Genomic DNA, 19,898 nt, shown 5'->3' with positions numbered 1-19,898 from the left:
GATGACAGAGGCGGAGCAGAGTTGGCTACAATGGGTTGTGTCGCTCCTTAGACCGCGGAAGCGCTACCATGGGCGCTGCGGCGGATCACAATAGCCACACCGCCCTCGCGCCTCATTGTCCCAAGTTCTCTGCACCGCTCTACCTTGATGTAATGGATTACAGAATGTTTTGATGCATACAACAGTGTCTATTCACAGTGGCTAATGACAGTGTCTAGGGGGATCTAAGGGGCGAAGTATGCAGAGGAGCCAGAGCTGATGCTTCCAAAGGAGCTGTCGGCCTCGCACCTCTCCTCCCAGAAGCGCCTCAGCGCCTCAAACGACGACTCGACAGAGGTGTCCATCATTGACACGTCTGAAGACACCGTCTCAGGCGTGCTGGGAGTCGCGGCCCGAGTCGGCCGGGGCGGGGTGGCAGGCGGCGTAGCGAAAGTCTGCGAGTTCAAAATGCTAGGGGCAGACCGGCACCTCTTGCGGATCCAAGGCTGCTTCGAGGGCGAGATCTGCTGCAGGACGTGGGCGAGCTCGGGCGGAATCTCGTCGTCGTAGTCGTTGTCGCTGTACATGGACTCGGGCTCGACGTTGCTCTCGAAGCTCGTGTCCTGGCCCCAGTCCTCGGTGTACCCGCTGTCATCGTTGTCGGCGTCATATCCGTCCTCCTCCTCCTCGTACAGAATTCCGAGCTCGCGCTCCTTGAAGTCGATGACGGGGTAGCTGAATTCCTGCGCGTCGATGTCCTCGTCGATGTCCTCGTCGATGTCCTCGTCGACCTCGGAGAGCGTGTCGAGCTGCGGCGGTCGAGCGACCATGCGCCTGAGGGAGTTGTCGGAGCCGTCGTCCTCGACAGCCTGGATGACCTCCACCATCTCCCACTGAGTCATCAGGAGCCCGGTAGGAGTGATGGGGCTGCCGCACTCGCTTGAAAGGGTGAGGATCTCGAAGTCCAAGTCCGTCTCGCTGTCCTGCATCAAGCCTTCAGTGGCAATGTCCTGGTTCGAGGCGCTCCGGGCGTCCAGCAACCAGTCACGAACCTTGGCGATGCACTGCTTGTTCCATTCACCAACATGGGTCCGGATGCAGTTCAACCCGCGAGGCTTCTCCTCAGGAGTGTAAAGGCCGTCCTTCTTCTCGATCGATGTCACCGATGCCTTGTCGACTTCGTCCGCGCACAAGAGGGCAACGCGAAGGCACCACTTCCTAATCCGGCGCCAGCGGCTGGGACCGGCGTTGGCCTCCTCCTGACTCGCGGTCGAGCACATCGTCATCGAAGAGCGGTCGTCGATGTCCTTGATGTCGATGGGCATGTCCGTGGCGAAGTGGGTGATAGCGAACAACGATACATGTCAGAAGATTCGGTATACCCAGGCAATACCTGTCAGAAGTGTCCAGTGTGCATCACAAGGGTAAGAGGGTGCGGTCAGTTGTGTGCGGATGGGTGTATGGACTGCAAGCGCTGTCACAATAGTGAACAGAGGTGCACTCAGTGCACAGCGCACTGCTCCACCGGCGTCCATTGTCAGCTGAGAGTCGCCGAGTTGGAGGCCTCGCCGAGTTGTGAACAATCGCCAACCGCCACCCACGCCACTGGTAAGGTCAGCTCTTGTTGAGGTATAGCCGTTGTCGGCGGTGAGGCGAGAGGAAGGAAGAAGGAGAGATAGCCGACCGCTTGCGAGTTTTGGACTGACTGACCTTGTGCCTGGGCACAGAGTTTCGTTAGATGGTCGACTCGTGTGACTTTCCTCTACCGCAAAGAACCTCCTTCCCCAGCACCGACACCGGCATCGATAATCGACTCCGGTCGATGCAGCCAACAGACCGGCGTGGGATGCTTACCGACGCCGAGACCAGTAGCCGACACGCGGTGAGTCCAAGCAGGGGTCGCCGCGCGACTCACCCGTCCCTTCGATCGACCAAGTCAGGTCGCCCACACAACTCAGCCTTGTTTGCGGGGGCCCGCCGGCCCAGCTCTTCCGTCCCCCTGCTTTCCTTCAGATTCGTGCGACCTCGTGCTGACGACCCGTCCATCTTGTCAACGCTTGCTCTTATCTCTTGCCCACTGTCTACTTGCATAAGCATAACCCACGCTCTTGTCGACCTCTATCTTACTCTCGGCAATCCCGGTCTCGACGTCTCTCCCAGCACACACGAGGACAGCGAGCTAAAAAGTCGGGCCAACCGACATTTCGGAAAACAACCATCTCGCGATGCCGCGCGACACCGACCTCGACGCCGAGGCGGCGCGCCTCTCGAAGCTGGACAAGGAAGTGCATCCCGAAGCGGTACTCGATGCTATGGGCGAGAGCGTTGCGCCAGAGAAGCCGGCCCACTCGCCTTTTGTCGGGTTCGCGGCAGGACTGCTGTCTGGCTGGACGAAACTCATCGTGGGACATCCCTTTGACACGATCAAGACGAGACGTAAGTCCATGAATTGCCAGTAGTGGTTGTGGGAGAGGATGGGAGGGAGTAGGAAGTCATGGAGGTTCGGCTACGGCGAGTTCGGCGGCCGCGCTCGCCGGAACCGTGCGGCGAGCGGCGTGCGGCGCGCTTAGCGGAGCTGTGTTGCGGAGTGCGGAGCTGGTAACATCGTGATCAAGCTGACACCAGTGCAATGTGCTCCGAAGGGGTACTACAAGGGAGCAGGCGACTGTTTCCTGTCGACTGTGCGGCGCGAAGGTCCACTGGCGCTGTACAAGGGTGCCTCTGTCCCCGCCGTGTCGTGGGGAATCACAGATTCGATCCTGATGGGCTCATTACACAACTACCGCGCGTGTCTGAAAGACTGGGGGATTTTGACCGAGTGGGCACCCTCCCCCGACGGCGGGCCATCGAGCGAAAAGCGCCTCAGCATTGCGGGACACGCGCTCGCCGGCCTCATGGCGGGCTGGACGAATGCGTCCGTCGCCCACCCCACCGAGACGATCAAGTGCAAGCTCCAGCTCCAGCTCGTGCAGCCCGAGCATGTGCCGAAGCAGTATAAGGGCCCCGTCGACGTGGTCCGGCAGACGATAGCGGCACAGGGTATCACGGGCATGTGGCGCGGCCTTCCGGCCAGTTTCATGTATCGGTCGTGCTTTGCGGCCATGTTTGGAGGTGAGTCGCGAAGCGCGAAGCGAGCGCAGCGAGCGGAGCGGCGGAGCGACGGAGCGACGGGTGAAAGCGAACGCGGGTTTCGGTTTCCCCCGTCTCTGCTGTCTTCGTTCTGAACTTTCGCAGGATCAGCTGAGTGTAAGGAGCTTCGAGCTAACTTTCGCAGGCTTCGAGGTCTTCAACCGCCTCTTCGCGAGCTGGAAGGGCACCTCGTGGGAATTATCGCCAGGACTCGCCAACTTCCTGGCAGGCGGCCTCGCAAGCAACATGTACTGGTTCGCCGCGCTGCCAATGGACAACATCAAGAACCGCATCATGGCCGACTCGCCGACAAAGCCGAAATATCCCTCCGTCCTTGGAGCGTACAGGACGGTGTGGCGCGAGACGTACGATCCGAGTCGCGGGCTTGGGTGGAATTCTCTGGCGAGGTTGAAGAATTTCTACAAGGTGAGTTCACTCGGGTGGGTGTGGGGTGTGGGGTGTGGGGTGTGGGGTGTTTCTGGGCCGTGGTGAGGGTAGGACAGCTTGAGGGAGAGCAAGTTGGTTCGCAGAGCGGAGAGCGGAGCAGAGGAACCAGCTGTGAGACGAACACCGTAGCTGACTTCACAGGGATTCGTGCCCGTCGTATTGCGCGCTTTCCCCACGAATGCGGCCGCGCTCGCCGTGTGGGAGGGAACAATGCGCTGGGCCACAAAGTAAGAGTTCACACTTTGGGCACTTGGGCCATCTTGGGCAATCACCGCTCCGCCCGAGAGCGTTAGAGCGCAAGTGTAGATGACGTAGAGAAACGTAGAGCAGAGCACATTGTTGTATCATTTACATACAGATGGGACGCATCAACAGATCGGGTTTACAGACATTTACTGACTGATTCGCTCACACCTCACACTCTGACTGACTCACACACACTTACTTCTCTCACACACACACCAAAGATGTCTAGAAAAAGCGAGAAGCGTGCTCACTCTCTGCCGCCTTCGGCGCCGGCTACGCTCACGCCCGAATCAAGTTTCGTCCCAGCATAACCCGCACGACGACCGCGCCAAAACTAACCCCCACGCCCATCCCAGCCATGAAGAAGAGCACGGGCACGTCGCGCATGGGCGGAATCGCCTCGTCGGGGGACAGGAACGCGTGCCACCATCCCTTCGGCAGGGGGCGCGAGATGCCCTTCGTGGACGCCATGGAGGACGTGGACGACGAGCGGCTGCGCGCCATGTCCTCGCCCCCTTCCACTTCGAGGGGTGGGGTGATTTTGGACACGAGCGGCTCGGGCTCGTCCTCCATCGTCACGAGCCTCGCGAGGGGAGAGGTCTGCACGGCCACAGAGGCGGCCACAGAGGCGGCCACAGAGGCCTCGAGACCGAGTCGATTCGGAACGCAAGACTGGAGCTCGGTGCGCGCAAATTCGGCTTCCCAGTGCTCCCCCCGCTCCTCCCGCTCGCTCTCGTGCAGCACGACGGCTGTCTCGACCGCTTCCGCTTCCACGGTTTCGACCTGCGCGTCGGCGAACGACACTTCGGCGAGTGACACTTCTGCCTGGACGCTGGCGTCCGCGGCTTCTGTCTCCGCCTGAACGGCAGCCTCGACTCCAGACTCAGCAGGCGCAGGAAGGAACGTCTCCTTCTCGAAGCTGAACTCGTCCTCCGTCATCGTCTCGACGCTCGCGACGTTGGCGACAGGACGCTTGATGGGCGTGTCGGTCGGCGTGTCGACGGGCGTGACGCTCGCGAGGCGCTGTTCGAGCTCGCGCACGCGGTCCTGCAGCGTGGCGACCTCGCGCTCGAGACGCTGCGGCGAGCCGGGGAGGACGAGGGTGACTGGCGCAGCGACCTCGGGCTCCGGCGTCACCTCGGTGAATTCGGCACGGGCGACTTCGACGACCTCCTCCTCGGCAGGTTCCGGTTCCGGAGTGACGTCGAGGTCGGCAACGACGGGGACATCCACGGCTCGGAGGGGCGACGGGGCCGTTGACGCAGTCTCAGCGCGCAGCGGCGAGCCTGGGGTGCGAATTGGAGACGGCACGTCGAGCGGCGAGCCTGGCGTGCGCACCGCCGAAGACATGGCCGGAGACATGCCCAGGCTGGGACGCTTGCGACTCGCCCTCCGTCTTGGGGTCACAGTGACTTTGCGGGTCTCGTCGTCGCCAAATGTAGACGGCAGGCGTTTCGTGCTGCTAACACGCTTCGCCTTGCGGAGAGGGAGAGGCGACTTGGGCGACTCGGACAACGGGGAGCCTACGGCCCGCTCAGGAGAGAAGAGATCACTCGGCGAGAGAACCGCGGAGAGGTTTGAGATGTGCGTGACGTCTCCGAGGGGCGATGATGGCGAGAGGGGCGGAACGTCGTCAGCCGCTGGATGGAAGAGGAGCTTTGGGCTGATGAGAGGAGATTCGGGGGACGGCGACCGGACGCCGCCAGAGAGCACCTCGAGCTCGTCATCAGCCTGTCCGGCGCTCTCGAGCGAGACGCGAGGACCGAGCAGCTGCTCGATAGGCACCGGGGCATGCTTTGTCGGACTCAGCTCCCAGCGCGAGTCCGACATGTTGCTCCCGATGCTGTCGGTGCGCGGGCGCGGCTGCCACGCCAGCTTCTCTGTCGTTCGGGGTGTCGCACGTCCATACCCCTCGATGCTGTTGCCGGTGAGCTGCTGACGGAGTGCGTGCAGGTCGTCCTCGGCCTCACTCGCCGACTCGAAAGCATGAGCCAGACGTCGCACTCGCGTCTGCTCCTCGGGCATGTCCTCCGGCAGCGGGAGCGCAGCATGGCGCTGAGCGCGGCTCGTACGGCGCAACTTGCGAGACACCAGCGACAGGACAGGAAGGAATGGCGGTCGGCTACCGCCAATACCCTCGAGCCCGTTCCGTCAATTCGGTGACGAAGAATCCATGTCACGACATCCTCGACAGCGGGCACCGGCAGCGTCTGGCCGTCGGCACCCGAGCGGAGGGAGTAGCGTAGGTGCTGAGCGAGCTGGGATGGGTTCCACGCGGCGGGGTTCGAGGGCAGCTCGGGCTTCTTGGGCGACTCAACGAGGGACTGCAGCCCGCTGAGACTCTGGGACACCTTATGTCCCGGAGTTCGAGGCGAAGGGGGCGGCAGCGCGCTGATGGAAGCAGAGTGTCGGTGAGCAGGGGTCGTCGGACGAGGCGAGGAGGGCACACTAGGAGGGGCAAAGCGCGGCGAGGGCGGCACACTCGGCGACTGGGGTCGGACCCACGGAGCCTGCGACATGTTCGGCGACTGGGGAGGGAGCCTTGATGGTGTCGGATGCGCTGTAGTGGGAGACTGCGGGGGGAAGCGCGAAGTGTACGATGTCGTAGGCGACGAGGGCTGGTACCGAGAGCTGAGCGTGGGAGAGGGCGGAACAGGGGGTGGCCGTGATGAGTGCAGATGAGGAACGCCAGCCGTCGTGTCGAGCTCCTGTTTATCACTATTCCGACGGTGGGTGACGGGTAACGCGAAAGGGTCGGAGGCGCGCTGGAGCGCCTTCTGGATTGGATCGGCCCTCGATGTCTGCGCCTGCGCCTGCGCCTCCGGCTGCTGCTCAAACAGGGAACGGCGCTCTGAGACGCTGCTCGGGCGGGTCGGGGCTGGGACGGCGGGAGGGGGCATCGCAAAGTCGGCCGACATGCGCTTGTAGTTTGCCGGTCGCGGTCCGGTGGAGGTTGTTGACTTCTGCACTGATGAAGTCGTTGCAGATGATGAGAACGCTGGCTTAGATGGCGGTTGAGGCTGAGCAGACTGGGCCATGCGCATGTAGGGGTGGTTCGCCAGTTTGCCAGCACTCGCGGTATGAGTAGCTGGCAGCGGAGGCGGGGGCATCAACACGGCGCTGTCCGAGATCGCACGCTGGCTGGGGCCAGGCTGGCGCAGGTGCTCGGCGAGCCCCGTGTCGGAGCTCGAAGCGGGAAGGGACCAGGCGGACGCAGGCATGACCCTTCGGAGTGAGAAGGCACGACTGGAGTTTGCTTCGGTGTCGGAGCTGAATGGGGTAGTTGAAAGAGGGTGATGCTGTTGTTGCTGCTGGTGTTTGTGTTGTTGACAGGAATCGAGGGTGCGAGTGTCGATGTAGAGGGGCGAGTCGTAGTGTTTATGGTTGACGAACGCTGTTCAGGTCCAGCGCAATGTTTGTCGAGGGAATAAGCTCTGGCGAAAGATATGTGAAGATTGAGAGCAGGTGACAGCGATGGATGACAGCGTCAACGCTGTGTGGATGTTTTGCCTGACGACGGGCAACGGAGGGCTCTCAGGCACCAAACCACTGCAGTACCAAAGGGGCGGAAGAAAACAGTCGCGTCGTTGTGCGGTGGCCCGTGCCTGGTTTTGATTTTCGGTCATGTCCTCCGAGGGCACACCGCCCACACCAAGGCAGACAGACATTCCTGACTGCTCATGTTTGGGTCGCCTTTGCGTCTTCTACTCGTGTGCCGTTCCCACTCTTGCGGTTCCCACATTCTTTGGCTCTCCCAATGCACATCAAGGAAGAAAAGGTACATGACATCCAGGACATCCCTCGACCCAAACATTCTATCGACGTGTCAGCCATTCAACACCCCATGCAAGGGCAAGTCCGTCACAGTCTAAACACGAGCTAAAATCAAACAAGGGGAAAGGAAGGTACTATCTACTGGGCCGGGATGAGAAGGAGACCGAGCTCGACTTCTCGTGTGATCCTAGGGCAGCTCACTCCTTGAGCATCTTGAGCGTGATTTCGTCCGCCAGTTTCCGGATGTCCTTGTTGTTCCATCTCCTGGCAGCCTTGTCAATCGTGTCTCGCGCACCGAGCACTTCGAGCAACGGCTGGATGCCCTCGTCCCAGCCGGGGTTCAGATACATGACGAGCGCAGCAGCAACGAGTAGTCGGTGGCCGGTATCAGAGTCCTCTTCCCGTGCGATCGCCTCGACGAGCGCGCTGAGAAGCTCCGTCTCCCAGTCCTCTCCTCCGATCTCCGGGGCGTCAGGTGTCTGAGGCGTCGCTTCCCGAACACGGTGACGCCATGCCGCAGCGTTGACCGCGACATCTGCCGCAGCCTTTCGCACACCGACATCAGGGTGCAGCAGCGCCTCGACGAGGACCGACAGCAGATCGTCTGGTCGAGCAAGAGCCGCTGTCGCGAGCGGGAGAGGGGCGAGGAGGTTTGTCTCGAGCCGCAGAGTCGTGAGCAGCAACGGCCGCGGGGTGGCTGCAACACCCTGCTTCAGCTCCTTCGCAGTGAGGGCGAGGATGGGCGCGATCGGGTCGCTCGGTCCGCCGACGCGCGGTGTCAAGACCCGCACGACGCCGTCGTTCAGCAGACCTAACCGCCAGAGATCGACGATTGGGAAAACCTCGGCCGGCTTGAGTGACTGCAAGAGTGCACCGGACGCCGCCGTCCACTTGTCCACGACACCGACAGCGTCCCCACCCTTACCCTCAAGGAAGGGTACAACCTCGTTCTTGAGCACGTCGACGTGCTGCTTGCCGGCCGCTCCCGCGAAGCCCTCGAGCTTTCCAAACAGCGCAGTAAAGTTTGGCGTCGCGGTGGCAGTGATGGGATTCGTCTTGATGCGCTCCGTGGCTGGGAGGTAGAGACGCTTGTGAGCATGCTGGGGGAAGCAGTCGTCGAGGAAGGCTTCAATCTTGTTCTCGAGCCCCCGCTTGTCAGCGCCAGCCATCTCGTCCACCTTCTTCCCGTCCTTGAAGAACATGAACGTCGGCGTCGCGCGCACACCGTATCGACTGGCGAGATTCTGGCCGTCTCCCCGATCCAGCTCGATCTCGACGAAGCGCGCTCCTCGAGGGCCGAATTCGGGGTAGTGCGCCTCCGCGATCGACTCGTACGCCGGCTTGATCATTCGGCATGGCGGGCATCCGGCCGTGTTCGTGAAATTCGCAACAAGCGCCTTGCTGGTCTTAAGCAGCTGATCGAACGTCGATGAGGAGGTCACCAGCTGAAGAGCTGGTCCTGCGGGAGCTTGCGGCGCCTTCGGAGCAGAGGAAGAGGATGCGCCACCGTTCTGGAGTCCAGGAATGTTGCCACCGTTGCCAGCCGCTTGCTGCGCGACCGCGTTCAGGAACATGCTAGCGAGATTGTGAGGGTCCTGTTGTCCGTTGGCGGCAGCGGCGCCAGTCGGGGGCGTGCCGGCAGCCGGAGTGCCCGTTGTCGGCGTCGCAACACTGGTCGCATTCGGCATGCCCTGCTGGGCAGGGATGCGGTGCTCGCTCGAGTTCGATCCGCGGAACATGGCGTCAATCCTGCTGTCAGCTTAATCGGTCGTGCGTGAGCTCACTGGGGACGGAGCGCCTGGCCGAGAGGCGTCTGGAGAAACTGCGCCGGAAGGCCAGAGATCCAGTCGGGGATAGTGGCGCCTGTCAGGAATCCGACGACGTCAGATGTGAATGTGTTGCAGTTGTGGTCCATTAGATGGTACGCTTGCGGGGTATACACTTCGGCAACGGACGCGAGATATTCCTCGAACGTGTCCTGGTCGATGTACGTCTCGCCGACGTCGATGATCTGCACCGGCGTGCCGTGGTGTGTTGTTCCCGGAGCTGCCTCCATGATGCCCTGTCCGTAGAACACCTCGCGACCGTAGGCCACAACGGACGTGTGCCTGCAAGTCAGCTCACAGTCAGAAACGCCGCAGCTTACCAGATACCGTCGATCTGCGTCCCCGTGATAGCTTGGGACATGGTGCGGGCCATGCCGCGGGACAAGTCGTAGACATACAGTTTGACCGGTTGGGCGGCCATCGTGCTTGCGTAGAGTGGTGTAGAGATGTGAGGAAGATGCAAGGAAGACACGCCCAGCACTAATATGACCTCGCTCTCGATCGGGTTGCTAGACGCTGACGACGTTGCGTCACCCAGTGCCCGCCTTATTTGGTTCCGCTTGGCGCGATAACCGGACAAGTGCGGTCACGTGCAGCTGATAACGCGCGGCCCCTTCAGCCTGGCGGGAAGAGAGCCCTTCGGCGAACGCCATGTCCGTCGGCGTTCTTTGACCACGGTCGTTTCTCTCGATAGCTTATATGACTTTTGACACAACCGCATTGAGTCCAGGTTGCGCTGAAAGAAGACAGCCCCGTGGGAGACTTGGCCTGCATGAGTGGATGATCAGCCGTTGATCGACGTCTGCCTCGACTCCATCATCCATGGTTACCGCGGCTCTGACCTCCACTGACCTCGGTCATATACTCCACAAAGACGAACCTGAACTGCTCGTTACGACCACTCGCAAACAACGACGCTGTCTCAAATGTCAGCCACAGATTGACAACCAACACCGCCCACACTCCTGGAGCGAATGAAGGCATCGACGCGGGTCGTGCGCCTCCCGAGACAGATGGCGAGAGTGTAAACGTGCGCACTTGGCAATCCAAGAGTGCAAGCCGCAAGTTCACTCCTCCTCTCGCCAGAGAGTTCGCCAGGACACGCGACATCGAGGCCCATGGCGTCGACCGCTGTACCGCTCGTCGTTACGGGGCAGTCGACGAGTGGGTCTGACATGCTGACAAGCATCGAGTATCATAATCACCCCCTTCGGAAGAAATCTGCCTCGGCTCAACCTCCATTTCTGCCTCTTCTCACTCTCCGCGTCGCACTTGCACTCACCTTCACTACTAAAGACTGAACATCATCTCACTCCTGCCATGTCGGACGACACTCTGAGCCCACGAGCACACACACTTCCACTTGCCATGACGAGCAGCGCCCGCACTACCAGACGACATATCGATCTTTCCACCGTCACACCTTCCCAACTCGATCTCAGCCCATCCCATCTGGACAAACTACGCGCCGACCTCTCCCAGGCCTCAACGCACCTCAAGCACCTCACCGAAACCATCATCGCGCCAGAAGATCTAAGCGCCCTAAACGAAAGACTGGACGGCATAGAGGCCGACATGGAGACACTCCGGCTCGTTCGGGAAATGACCGATGCGCTGAGGGTGACGGTATGCGAACGCGAGTTGGGACGGGCGAGGCGGCGGGTGGTATGCCCCCTTCCTGTCGCTGAGTCGTATGCTTCTGGAGTAGCTGGGGCCCAGTCTGGGCAGACTGAGGGAATGCTTTGTCGGCCCAAGAACTATCGGAGGGCCAAACTGTGCGGCTCGGCGGGCTCGGCGGGTGAGGTGGGCTAGTCTCCTCTCGCTGACGCGCTGCCGCGCTGCCTCGGCTCACCTTCAGCCGCATCGCCCTGCCCACCTCGCCCATCGCTCTCCGATACGTCGCCAGCTATGCGCAACAATAACAATCTCCCAAGACCCACCAGAGCCATAGATACATACAACGCACTCCTAAACTATGCTAGACCTTGACAGGACTCAGATCGACGTCGCGGGCACGCACGACGCCGCAGTCCCAGAGCCCCATGACGAGCATCTGCCCGTCGCCGAGGGGCAGCGCCGTGCTCGCCGTACCGATGAAAGCGCCCACATCGTCGAGCACGACCTGGACGCGTTTGTCGACTTTGGTGAACAGGCGATTCACCTCGGCCCTTGCCTGCTCGGCCGTATCGCGCTCGCGCGCCTTCTCCACTGTAAACTTGACGACGCGGCTGCCGGCCAGCTGGCCCTCGCCCTTGGCTGCTGCCGTCTTGAAATACTGGAGCGCGTTGGGGTGGCCCGCCGCCAGGAAGGTGTAGTTGGCGCCCGAGGAGAGGAAGTGTACATTGTCCATTGTGTACCCCACAGGCAGGGTCTCACGGTACGTGAATGCGCCTGGGTTTGTGCTGTCGAGAGCGGGCGGGTCCACGTCGTAGATCTGCACTTCGCGCCCGACACTGCCGACTACCGCCATGAGCTTGCCGTCGTCGCTGAGCGCGAGGCCGTTCGCCATGGCCAAACCTTCGCTGACGGCCTTGGACTCTATGCCGTTCTCGGTCTCGGTGAGGAGATACACGCGTCCAAGGGGGAGGCCGAGGAACGTCTCGGCCTTGGCGAGGTGGGGGTGCTGGCGCGGCGAGAAGCCGTAGCTGTTTGTCACGAGGACCTGGTGTTCGTTCAGCAGAACGACGCTGTTCGGCACCTTGATGTCCTTGTGGACGAGGGTCTTGAGCCAGCGTGCTCCGTGGCCCTCAAGCTTCAGAATCTCTATGCCCGGCGGAGAGGCCAGATTCGCGATAGCCAGCAGGTCGCCCTTCAGGTTGAGGCCGAGCTGGTGGAACCCCCTTCCCTCGGGCCAGTCGGAGACGGAGAGCGTGCGGTGCGTATTCGAACCAACGTCGTACCACACCAGCGTGCCGCCTGGCGCCGCGGTAGCGTCGCCCTCGCCGCTGAAAGGGTTATAAATAGCCCGGCCGGTGTCGGTCGAGAAGATGACGGCGTCGTGGCCGGGGACGTAGACAGCGTCCTCGGCGAAGGAGATGGGGAGCTTCTCGGCGAGGATGGGCTGGACTTCAATGGGGTTCACCACGCCGTGAGGCGTCAGCATCTTCAGATGCGGAGACGTGTGCGCGGTAAAGTGTCGATAGTAACCCAGCAGAATGCTGAGCGGGTAGAGAAGGAGGAGCGGGGGCTGGCGTCAGCTAGAGAAGGCAGAGAGGGTGAAGCTGTAGAGAAGTGAGGCGACTCACAACCGCAAGGAAGGTCAGAGGAACCCGCATGCTGGGACGAGTGGTGGATGGGGCAATGGTGGGAAGAGAGTTGCGCGATGGTTGTTATGTACGCACGCGCGGTTCACGGTCGGTAGTGTGGTAGTGGACAGGCACATGACGTTGGCTGTCGGCTCACTCGGCTATCAAGATTGGCCGATCAACCGCTCAGTCAGCAAGATCTAGGATCTGTCGGGTAGGTACACGAATGCACCGCTTGCTGTGCGTGAGCAACAAACAGCAGTGCGATGAGTCTAGGTTGGCGGTAATGCAGGAGGTACACAGATGCATTACAGATGAGGCGCAGCCTTCTCCCTATCCTACAAACGGACGAAATGGTTACTGTGAGACCCAGAAGAAAGAAGCGTTCGTGAAAGCCGGAAGCTGAAGGGATGAAGTCGTGTATGTTCTTGGAGATATGATGAGCTCGAGCTCGAGCAGTGTCCTCCAGTCAGTCGATGAAAGCGGTTGACACGGAATGCTTCTCGGTCGCGGAGGGGAGATGCACACATGCAGGGATCTCCTCCCAAGTCTACGCCGGCTGGACCCCCCTCCTCTCCCGCCGGACACGCCTAAACTCGTCGAACAACCGCCGAATCTCCTCCTCATCGCTACTACTCTCGACCTCGAGCTCGGCCATGAGTTTACTGATATGCTCGAGTTTGGTTTCCTCTTCGTCCAAAACTCTTGGTGCCCCTGCTCGCGTCTTTCTCGCAGGACGGGCGGAAACGGTAGCAGTTGGTGGTTCCGGCGGAGAACTGGAGTCCGCAAAGGGGTCGGAATTGTGGAGAAACATGGACGAGGGCCGAGCCTTTCTCTCCGACTTTGGGATGGGGTCAGGTCGGAGGGCGCGGGTAGGTTTGGGTCTAGAGGGTCTCGAGCCAGGAATGGCAACGAGATCCTCTGATCGGAGCGAGATGGGTTTGCGTTTCTCCATAATGGGCACAGTCTGGATTGAGCTGGGCTTGAGGGACGTTGGTCGCTGCGACGATGTCCGGAGGGACTTGGGCTTGGCTTCCTTCGGCTTAACATTCTGTGAACCCGTCCTGAGCGAGAGTGGTTTCTGCTCCAGTGGCTTGAGCGAAGTGCGCTCAGGTGACTTTGGCTGGCTGTCGAGGGGCGGATTTGGCTGCATAACGAACGAAGCGGGCCTCAGAGCGAGCGAGTTCCGTGTCGGCTTGAGGTATACCACTTCCTTGACTTGCGTATCTGAGTGTCGCCAGGGTCCCAATTGCGGCGGTGCCAGTCGGTCCCCCATCGGCTGGGACTGTGGTTGTGACAATGGCTGTGACTGGGTACGAATGAAAGACGGTCTTGAGGTCGTCTGCGTCCCGGCGATTGTGAGTTCTGGCGTTGGAAGTGGTTGTGTCACTGTCCTTTGGGAGTGTGTAGGTGGGGGAAGCGAGGGCAGTGTCTTGTCGCAGCGCAGATCTCCCTGTTCCACTTTCACTCTACGCCTATTTTCTGTCCATCTGCGTCCACCGCTTCCCTCCGACCTCCTCCTCCCCCCAACCTCCTCCCCATTCCGTGGAGCTGTGCCCAGTCCGTCCCTCTCCGCATCCCAACTCCCCAAATGAGGCCCCTCGAACCACTCCGGCCAATGACCCTCCGGCATAGGTCTTCGGTCACCCGCTCCGAAGGTTGTGAATGTCGCGTCGCTTATTAGACTCGCTTGAGGTAGGCTCACGACTGACTCTGGTGGAGTGTCGCTCCGCTCGATATCGTGTGTCCATGCCTCGACCCGGCGGGCCTTCCGGCTGTCGTAGGATGGATGGAGGGGGCGGTTGAGCCAGGGACAGTCGCCCATTTTGCCTTCCGGTTCTGTCGTTGTGGGTGATGGCGCGCTGTGCGCAGAGGATTGAGGAGGAGAGAGACTAGTGGAAGTGAGTATGTAGCTGATGCTGGTGAAAGATGAAGTGAGAGGAGACACACATCGACTGATGAACAATGTTTGGGGGTGGTCTAGTACTTGTGGACTCGGGCTGCCGCGCGTCCTCATCCTTCGCTCGCACTGCGCACTGCTGCACTGCGCACTGCACGTACTGCACATTGAGCACACTGCACCGCGCTGTACGCCGCTGAACGCTCAGACGCTCAGACATTGGGGCCAGGGTCGTCGGCATGGGGACTGTGTCACCTGCATTCCGTGGGATCACCGTGCACCGGGCTGCCGGGTCCCTGTGCGTGCACTGATGCATGGCTATGTACAGGGGCTATGATGCACAGACGCGCTGCTGCTGCTGTTGCTGCTGAGCTCAGCGACTAGTTCTTCTTCTTGTTCTTCTTGTTCTTCTTCTTGCCGCCGCCGCCGCCGCCGCCGTTGCCGCCAGTCTTCGGCTTGTCGTCCTCCTTAGCGTCCTTGGTCTCAGCATCTTCCTTGGCCTCAGCCTCAGCCTCCTCCTTCGCCTCCTCCTTCTCGGCCTTGACCTCGGCATCGGACGCGGCGACAATCGCGGCAGCCTCCTCGCGGGCCTCCTCCATCTCGATCTTGGCAGACTCGGCGACATCGTCGTCGTTGATCTTCAGGTCCTTGACAGCCTCCTCGACAGGCTTCTCGGCCTCCTTCTTGGCCGCCTCCGACTTAGGCTCCTCCTTCTTCGTCGGCTCGGGGATAATTATGTCGACGGGGTGCTCCGGCTCGTCCTCAGGGTTCTCCACAACCTTGTTCGTCTCGTCCTTGAGCTTCTCCTCGATCTTGGCCGGCTCGGGAATGATGTTCTCGACGGGATGGTCAGGCTCGCTGGGCGTGATCGGAGTGACCTCGTTCAGCTTGACGTTCTTGACGCGGCCGGAGACGACAGGAGCAGACTTGACGGGGCCATCATCGAGCGCATCGACCTCGTCCTTAGCAGGAGGTTTCGGCGCATCCTTGGCAGGCGGCTTCGGGGCGTCCTTGGCAGGGAGCTCGGGGATGTCGTCACGCTCCGAGACACCGTCCTTGATGCCGTCGTAGGCGTTCTTAGCGCTCTGGCCGACGGCGCCACCGACAGCAGCAGCCGCCTCACCGATACCGCGCGCCGCGATCGTCGCCTGAGCCCACGAGTGTTCCGCAAGAGCCTTGAAATGCTGCGGCTTGCCCTCCTCGGGCGTGCCGAGGCTCGGCGATGGCGGGTAGCCACCGTCGTAAGCTCCGCGTGTCGTCGGTAATGTCTCCTGGGAGTTCGAGCGGCCGGTGAGCTTGGACACGAGCGACGAAGCGCCGCCCATGATCGCTCCGGCGATGCTCTCACCCCATCCCTTCTTCGGTCCCACTTGCGGTCCTCCGGTTTCGTTCTCGTCGTCGACGAACAGCTCCGTGTCTTCCCACAGATTGCGCGCGCGGAGCTCAGCCTCGAGAGCGGCGCACTTGCGCTCCGTGTCCTCCCAATCGTCGGGGTCGGTGCTGATGTTAGCGGCTAGGGAACGACTCGCGGCAGCCTCATGGTGAAACGTGAAGGCTCCAATCGTGCAGACCGCAGCAGGTCAGAGGCAAGCAAACCAAGCAAGCGGCAGCAGAGCCGCGAGAGTTTGCAGCAAACGCCGCCAGCCGTGACCCATCAGCTGGAGCACTCGAGCAGAAGAGGGAGCGGACGTCAGAAAGGGTTGAGGAAGACTCACCTGTCCTTCATGTCGATGCGAACTGTCCCAATGCCTTGCCCCTCAGCGGGTGGCGCCGGGGTAAAGATGAAAGAAGCGTGCTGGGCATTGCTCTTCGTCTTGCGAACAGGGCTGTTGGCAGCGAGGAGGAAGCTGGTCTGGCCGACAGAGAGGGCCAACTGGTCGTGCGCGCGGCGGGGCGGGTCGGCGGGCAGGAGGGAGAGGGTGAGGTCGCCCTTGGCCAGGGGGACGGGGGGAACGCCGGGCGCGGGGAGGTGGTACGCCGTACTTCCCGAGAGGGTGAGTAAGGTCGTCATGGTGGTGAATAATGCGCTGTGAGATGGAGGGAAGGAGGGAAGGTGTAGTGGCAAGGAAGGAAAGAGGGAAGACAGGGTGTGATTCCAGCGGAGGAAAGAAGGGGGTCTGGATGAAAGCCGAGTCGGAATCAGGCGGCGTTGATGACGTCGGTGGTGTTGATGTCGAGGCCGTCTCCGTGTTTGTCGTCGATGGATGGAAGATGGTCAGCAACGACGGAGGAAGAGGAAAGTGATGATGAGAGTGAGAGTGATGCGAAAGGACAAGAGCCGGACCGGAGTGCGGAGTGGATGGCCAGCAGTGTGAGTGGACTTTTGGGCGGATCGATTGGCTGTGAACACGCGCGGCTACGCAAACATGGCATCGAGGCGGAGGGCGCTGAGAGGGCGCAGGCTGCGCGCGCCTGCGGCGTGCACATGACAGGAGCGGCGGCACATTGCCAGCTGAAACCGCACACAGGGCAGGGCACAAGGGCACCGCTTAACTCGGAGCTCGGATAAACTCCGCTTTCGGACCTCGCGCCTGACAGCCAGTGACAACCCGCCCCTTGACATGTGCCCAAGCCTATCCCTGCTCCGCCAGTCCTTGCCCTAGACTGCTCATGCTTGGGCACAGGTCAAGACCCAACAGTGGATGTAATCGTGCTAAGATGGTCCCAAAGATGCCATGCTCATCTGATCTAGTGGCTAGTGTGGCCGTGTTTGCATATGGTACTACACACAAAAGCTACTCTATGTCATCTTCTACAGCTAGAGGATAACAGCCTCAGCTTATCCCTCGAGCAGCGCCTTGACGAACGGCTCCATGAACGACGTCGGGCCGCCAAAGACTGCCATCGACAGCGCCTTCACAGTCGCATCGTCGACCTTGTCACCGCTACACAATCGCACCACGCTTGTGACACCGATGAGAACCTGCGTTATCAGTTAAAGAGCACTCAGACCAACTCACATTGGCATTGACGCCCGGGATCTTCTCCACAATGGCGTACACTTCGTCGCGCGTCATGACAATCTTGCACAGCACATGCACCTCCTTCGGGATCAGGGGGCTGGGCAGCTTGTACAGCACGAGCAGGAGGGCGTGGGCGACCGCTCTTGGGCTGCCCTCGATGTCCGCCCCAGAGTCGAGTGCGTCGATCACAGCGAGGGCTTCGTCCAGGGGAACAGTGCCAGTGAAGAGGTCCGGAATTTCGCCGACGCCCATGAGGTGCTCGAGCAGGCGCCAGATCTCTCGCGGCGGCTTGCCCTTTGTCGGCGTGCCGGTCTCGGAGTAGGTGCTTGCCTCGCGCGCGTCACCGGCGGGACCGAGCAGGTCTTTCCGCGTTGCCAGCGGCAGCTTCTGGATCGCACCCGGAAGGCGAGGCAGCAAGTCGAGGGCGACGCCAGTTGTCGTTGGAACGAACTGACCGCATAGCGAGATGAAGGACTCTTTCCCTTCTTCGACTTGCAGTACGAGCACATCTTTGGTCAGCTACAGAGTGACGACGTAGCTTACCGTTCATGTCTTTCTCAACGTCGAGAGACAGCGTGCTCTCCGCGTCTACATCGGCGACAACGACAATCTTGAGTTCCTGACCGCTCTCAACAACACCCTTGAACGGCGTCGGCCAGAACCACGGTTGGCAGATGGGCTTGCCCTCTGACGGCGTGCGGAACGAGAACGAGGCTGGCACACGCCCGTTGTTCTTCAAGGTAAGTTCTCGCCGCACGGGCTGCAGATACCTGAGAGTTAGCATACAACGACTGCGCACAACTCACTTAACCTCTCCGAACTCCAGGTCACCTTCAACAACGTCCAGGCTCGGGCGGTACAACTCGTCGAGGCGGTCGAGCTCGCATTGCGCCATGACGAGCTGTTCGCTGCGCTTTGACTCATCGAGCACGTGAGCATCGAGCGAGTACACTCCTGCGAGTGGCAGGTGGTCGCTCCATAGCAGATCGTCCGGTTTGTAGCTCTTCGGCACGACAGTCGTGTCCCGTGTCTTGTACAGAATGCGGTCGGTGTACGCCGGCGCTCGCTTCGGGTCCAGCGTCACGGAGCCGTGCACGTACTTGAACGTGGGCCGGAAGTTAATGTCCGCCTCCTTGAAGCCGATGAATGACTTGGAGTCCTCAATGTCGGAGATCAGCTGGTCCGCAGTCAGAACCGTCTTGTAGTCCTTCGCCTCGACCAGTGCCCGAACCTCGGCGTCCTCGAGGTCGACACGGTAGTTGAGGTCACCAAACCAGAACTGACGTCAGCTTTTCCTACACGCGGAGCAGCTTACCAGAACATCGCTATCGTCAACCCGGAGCATGTCCCCTTCCTTCGCGGGCCAGTACGGCTCCAGAGCCTGACTCGCCCCGCCCGTCGTTGTCGGTGCGGGGAAGCCAAGGCCGTTCAGAAGGGAGTAGTAGTCGTACCGCCGGCGCTCGAGCTGGTTCGCAAAAGCGGCCAAATCTGTTGTCAGTTAGGGCTGGAGACACTACAACTCACGGCTGCAGACAAAGCACACGGTAGTGTCGTAAATCTTCATGCGGGCCGCGACTCCAGCCTTGTTACCGCCAAAGCCGAGAAGCCCGATACCGCGGGAAGACGTCTCGCAGCGCCGAATTTCGGTGCGGATCTCGCTCCGCGCGAATACGAACAGAGCGACGCCGACGTACTGCACAAGCTCGACCTTCTCGTACAGGTCACGGTTGTCGCCGAATCCGTTGAAGATTGCCTCCTCCCACGCGGCAGCACGGTCGCCGCCTTGCGAAACCAGCATGGACGAGCTCCGCAGATCTGCTTCCTGCAGTCCAACGACGATGATGTCGTCTTGCCCGTGGCCGACCAGCGGACCAAGCTCTTTCGTGCCGGACGGCGGGACGCGGTCGTTCACGTTGTACGTCGCGATGCGGATAGAGACTGGCTTCGTCGTCGTCCACTTGTCTCGCCGGCTGTAGAGCCGTTTCCGGAGGAAGCCTGTGCGGTCGAAGCCCTCAACGTACGGATTCGGATATTGCGATGCCGCATCATCCTCATCATCTTCAGGTGTGTAAGGTCGTCATGGTGGTGAATAATGCGCTGTGAGATGGAGGGAAGGAGGGAAGGTGTAGTGGCAAGGAAGGAAAGAGGGAAGACAGGGTGTGATTCCAGCGGAGGAAAGAAGGGGGTCTGGATGAAAGCCGAGTCGGAATCAGGCGGCGTTGATGACGTCGGTGGTGTTGATGTCGAGGCCGTCTCCGTGTTTGTCGTCGATGGATGGAAGATGGTCAGCAACGACGGAGGAAGAGGAAAGTGATGATGAGAGTGAGAGTGATGCGAAAGGACAAGAGCCGGACCGGAGTGCGGAGTGGATGGCCAGCAGTGTGAGTGG

The 19,898-nt window shown here is 61.0% G+C and overlaps 10 protein-coding genes across 10 annotated transcripts; 2 read left to right on the top strand and 8 right to left on the bottom strand.

The window, feature by feature from the left end:
* Positions 1-224: 224 nt before the first annotated feature.
* A1Q1_03810 (uncharacterized protein) lies at positions 225-1,304 on the bottom strand (the record flags this gene model as incomplete). The annotated part of the gene is made up of 1 exon (XM_014323140.1): positions 225-1,304. One exon carries the CDS (start codon positions 1,302-1,304, stop codon positions 225-227), a length of 1,080 nt encoding a protein of 359 aa, XP_014178615.1.
* Positions 1,305-2,204: 900 nt separating this feature from the next.
* Positions 2,205-3,848, top strand: A1Q1_03809 (carrier protein; the record flags this gene model as incomplete). Its single annotated transcript, XM_014323139.1, has 3 exons — positions 2,205-2,415; positions 2,605-3,090; positions 3,214-3,848. 3 exons carry the CDS (start codon positions 2,205-2,207, stop codon positions 3,846-3,848), a joined length of 1,332 nt encoding a protein of 443 aa, XP_014178614.1.
* Positions 3,849-4,026: 178 nt separating this feature from the next.
* Positions 4,027-7,022, bottom strand: A1Q1_03808 (uncharacterized protein; the record flags this gene model as incomplete). The annotated part of the gene is made up of 3 exons (XM_014323138.1): positions 4,027-4,074; positions 4,141-5,880; positions 5,928-7,022. The coding sequence occupies 3 exons, from the start codon at positions 7,020-7,022 to the stop codon at positions 4,027-4,029; spliced, it is 2,883 nt and encodes a 960-aa protein (XP_014178613.1).
* A 750-nt stretch (positions 7,023-7,772) lies between these two features.
* A1Q1_03807 (uncharacterized protein) lies at positions 7,773-9,314 on the bottom strand (the record flags this gene model as incomplete). Its single annotated transcript, XM_014323137.1, has 1 exon — positions 7,773-9,314. One exon carries the CDS (start codon positions 9,312-9,314, stop codon positions 7,773-7,775), a length of 1,542 nt encoding a protein of 513 aa, XP_014178612.1.
* Positions 9,315-9,355: 41 nt separating this feature from the next.
* A1Q1_03806 (uncharacterized protein) lies at positions 9,356-9,822 on the bottom strand (the record flags this gene model as incomplete). The annotated part of the gene is made up of 2 exons (XM_014323136.1): positions 9,356-9,683; positions 9,722-9,822. 2 exons carry the CDS (start codon positions 9,820-9,822, stop codon positions 9,356-9,358), a joined length of 429 nt encoding a protein of 142 aa, XP_014178611.1.
* Positions 9,823-10,769: 947 nt separating this feature from the next.
* On the top strand, positions 10,770-11,213 carry A1Q1_03805 (uncharacterized protein; the record flags this gene model as incomplete). The annotated part of the gene is made up of 1 exon (XM_014323135.1): positions 10,770-11,213. One exon carries the CDS (start codon positions 10,770-10,772, stop codon positions 11,211-11,213), a length of 444 nt encoding a protein of 147 aa, XP_014178610.1.
* A 166-nt stretch (positions 11,214-11,379) lies between these two features.
* A1Q1_03804 (serum paraoxonase/arylesterase) lies at positions 11,380-12,504 on the bottom strand (the record flags this gene model as incomplete). The annotated part of the gene is made up of 1 exon (XM_014323134.1): positions 11,380-12,504. One exon carries the CDS (start codon positions 12,502-12,504, stop codon positions 11,380-11,382), a length of 1,125 nt encoding a protein of 374 aa, XP_014178609.1.
* A 692-nt stretch (positions 12,505-13,196) lies between these two features.
* A1Q1_03803 (uncharacterized protein) lies at positions 13,197-14,471 on the bottom strand (the record flags this gene model as incomplete). The annotated part of the gene is made up of 1 exon (XM_014323133.1): positions 13,197-14,471. The coding sequence occupies one exon, from the start codon at positions 14,469-14,471 to the stop codon at positions 13,197-13,199; it is 1,275 nt and encodes a 424-aa protein (XP_014178608.1).
* Positions 14,472-14,926: 455 nt separating this feature from the next.
* On the bottom strand, positions 14,927-16,557 carry A1Q1_03802 (uncharacterized protein; the record flags this gene model as incomplete). Its single annotated transcript, XM_014323132.1, has 2 exons — positions 14,927-16,046; positions 16,262-16,557. The coding sequence occupies 2 exons, from the start codon at positions 16,555-16,557 to the stop codon at positions 14,927-14,929; spliced, it is 1,416 nt and encodes a 471-aa protein (XP_014178607.1).
* A 768-nt stretch (positions 16,558-17,325) lies between these two features.
* On the bottom strand, positions 17,326-19,558 carry A1Q1_03801 (inositol-polyphosphate 5-phosphatase; the record flags this gene model as incomplete). The annotated part of the gene is made up of 7 exons (XM_014323131.1): positions 17,326-17,469; positions 17,507-18,000; positions 18,053-18,269; positions 18,321-18,686; positions 18,825-18,974; positions 19,053-19,447; positions 19,531-19,558. The coding sequence occupies 7 exons, from the start codon at positions 19,556-19,558 to the stop codon at positions 17,326-17,328; spliced, it is 1,794 nt and encodes a 597-aa protein (XP_014178606.1).
* Between the last annotated feature and the right edge of the window lie 340 nt (positions 19,559-19,898).

The sequence above is a fragment of the Trichosporon asahii genome, assembly GCF_000293215.1.
Source record: "Trichosporon asahii var. asahii CBS 2479 unplaced genomic scaffold scaffold00066, whole genome shotgun sequence".
Lineage (NCBI taxonomy): Eukaryota > Fungi > Basidiomycota > Tremellomycetes > Trichosporonales > Trichosporonaceae > Trichosporon > Trichosporon asahii.
Note: the sequence above shows the minus strand (reverse complement) of the source record. Positions and strands in the feature narration are given on the sequence as shown.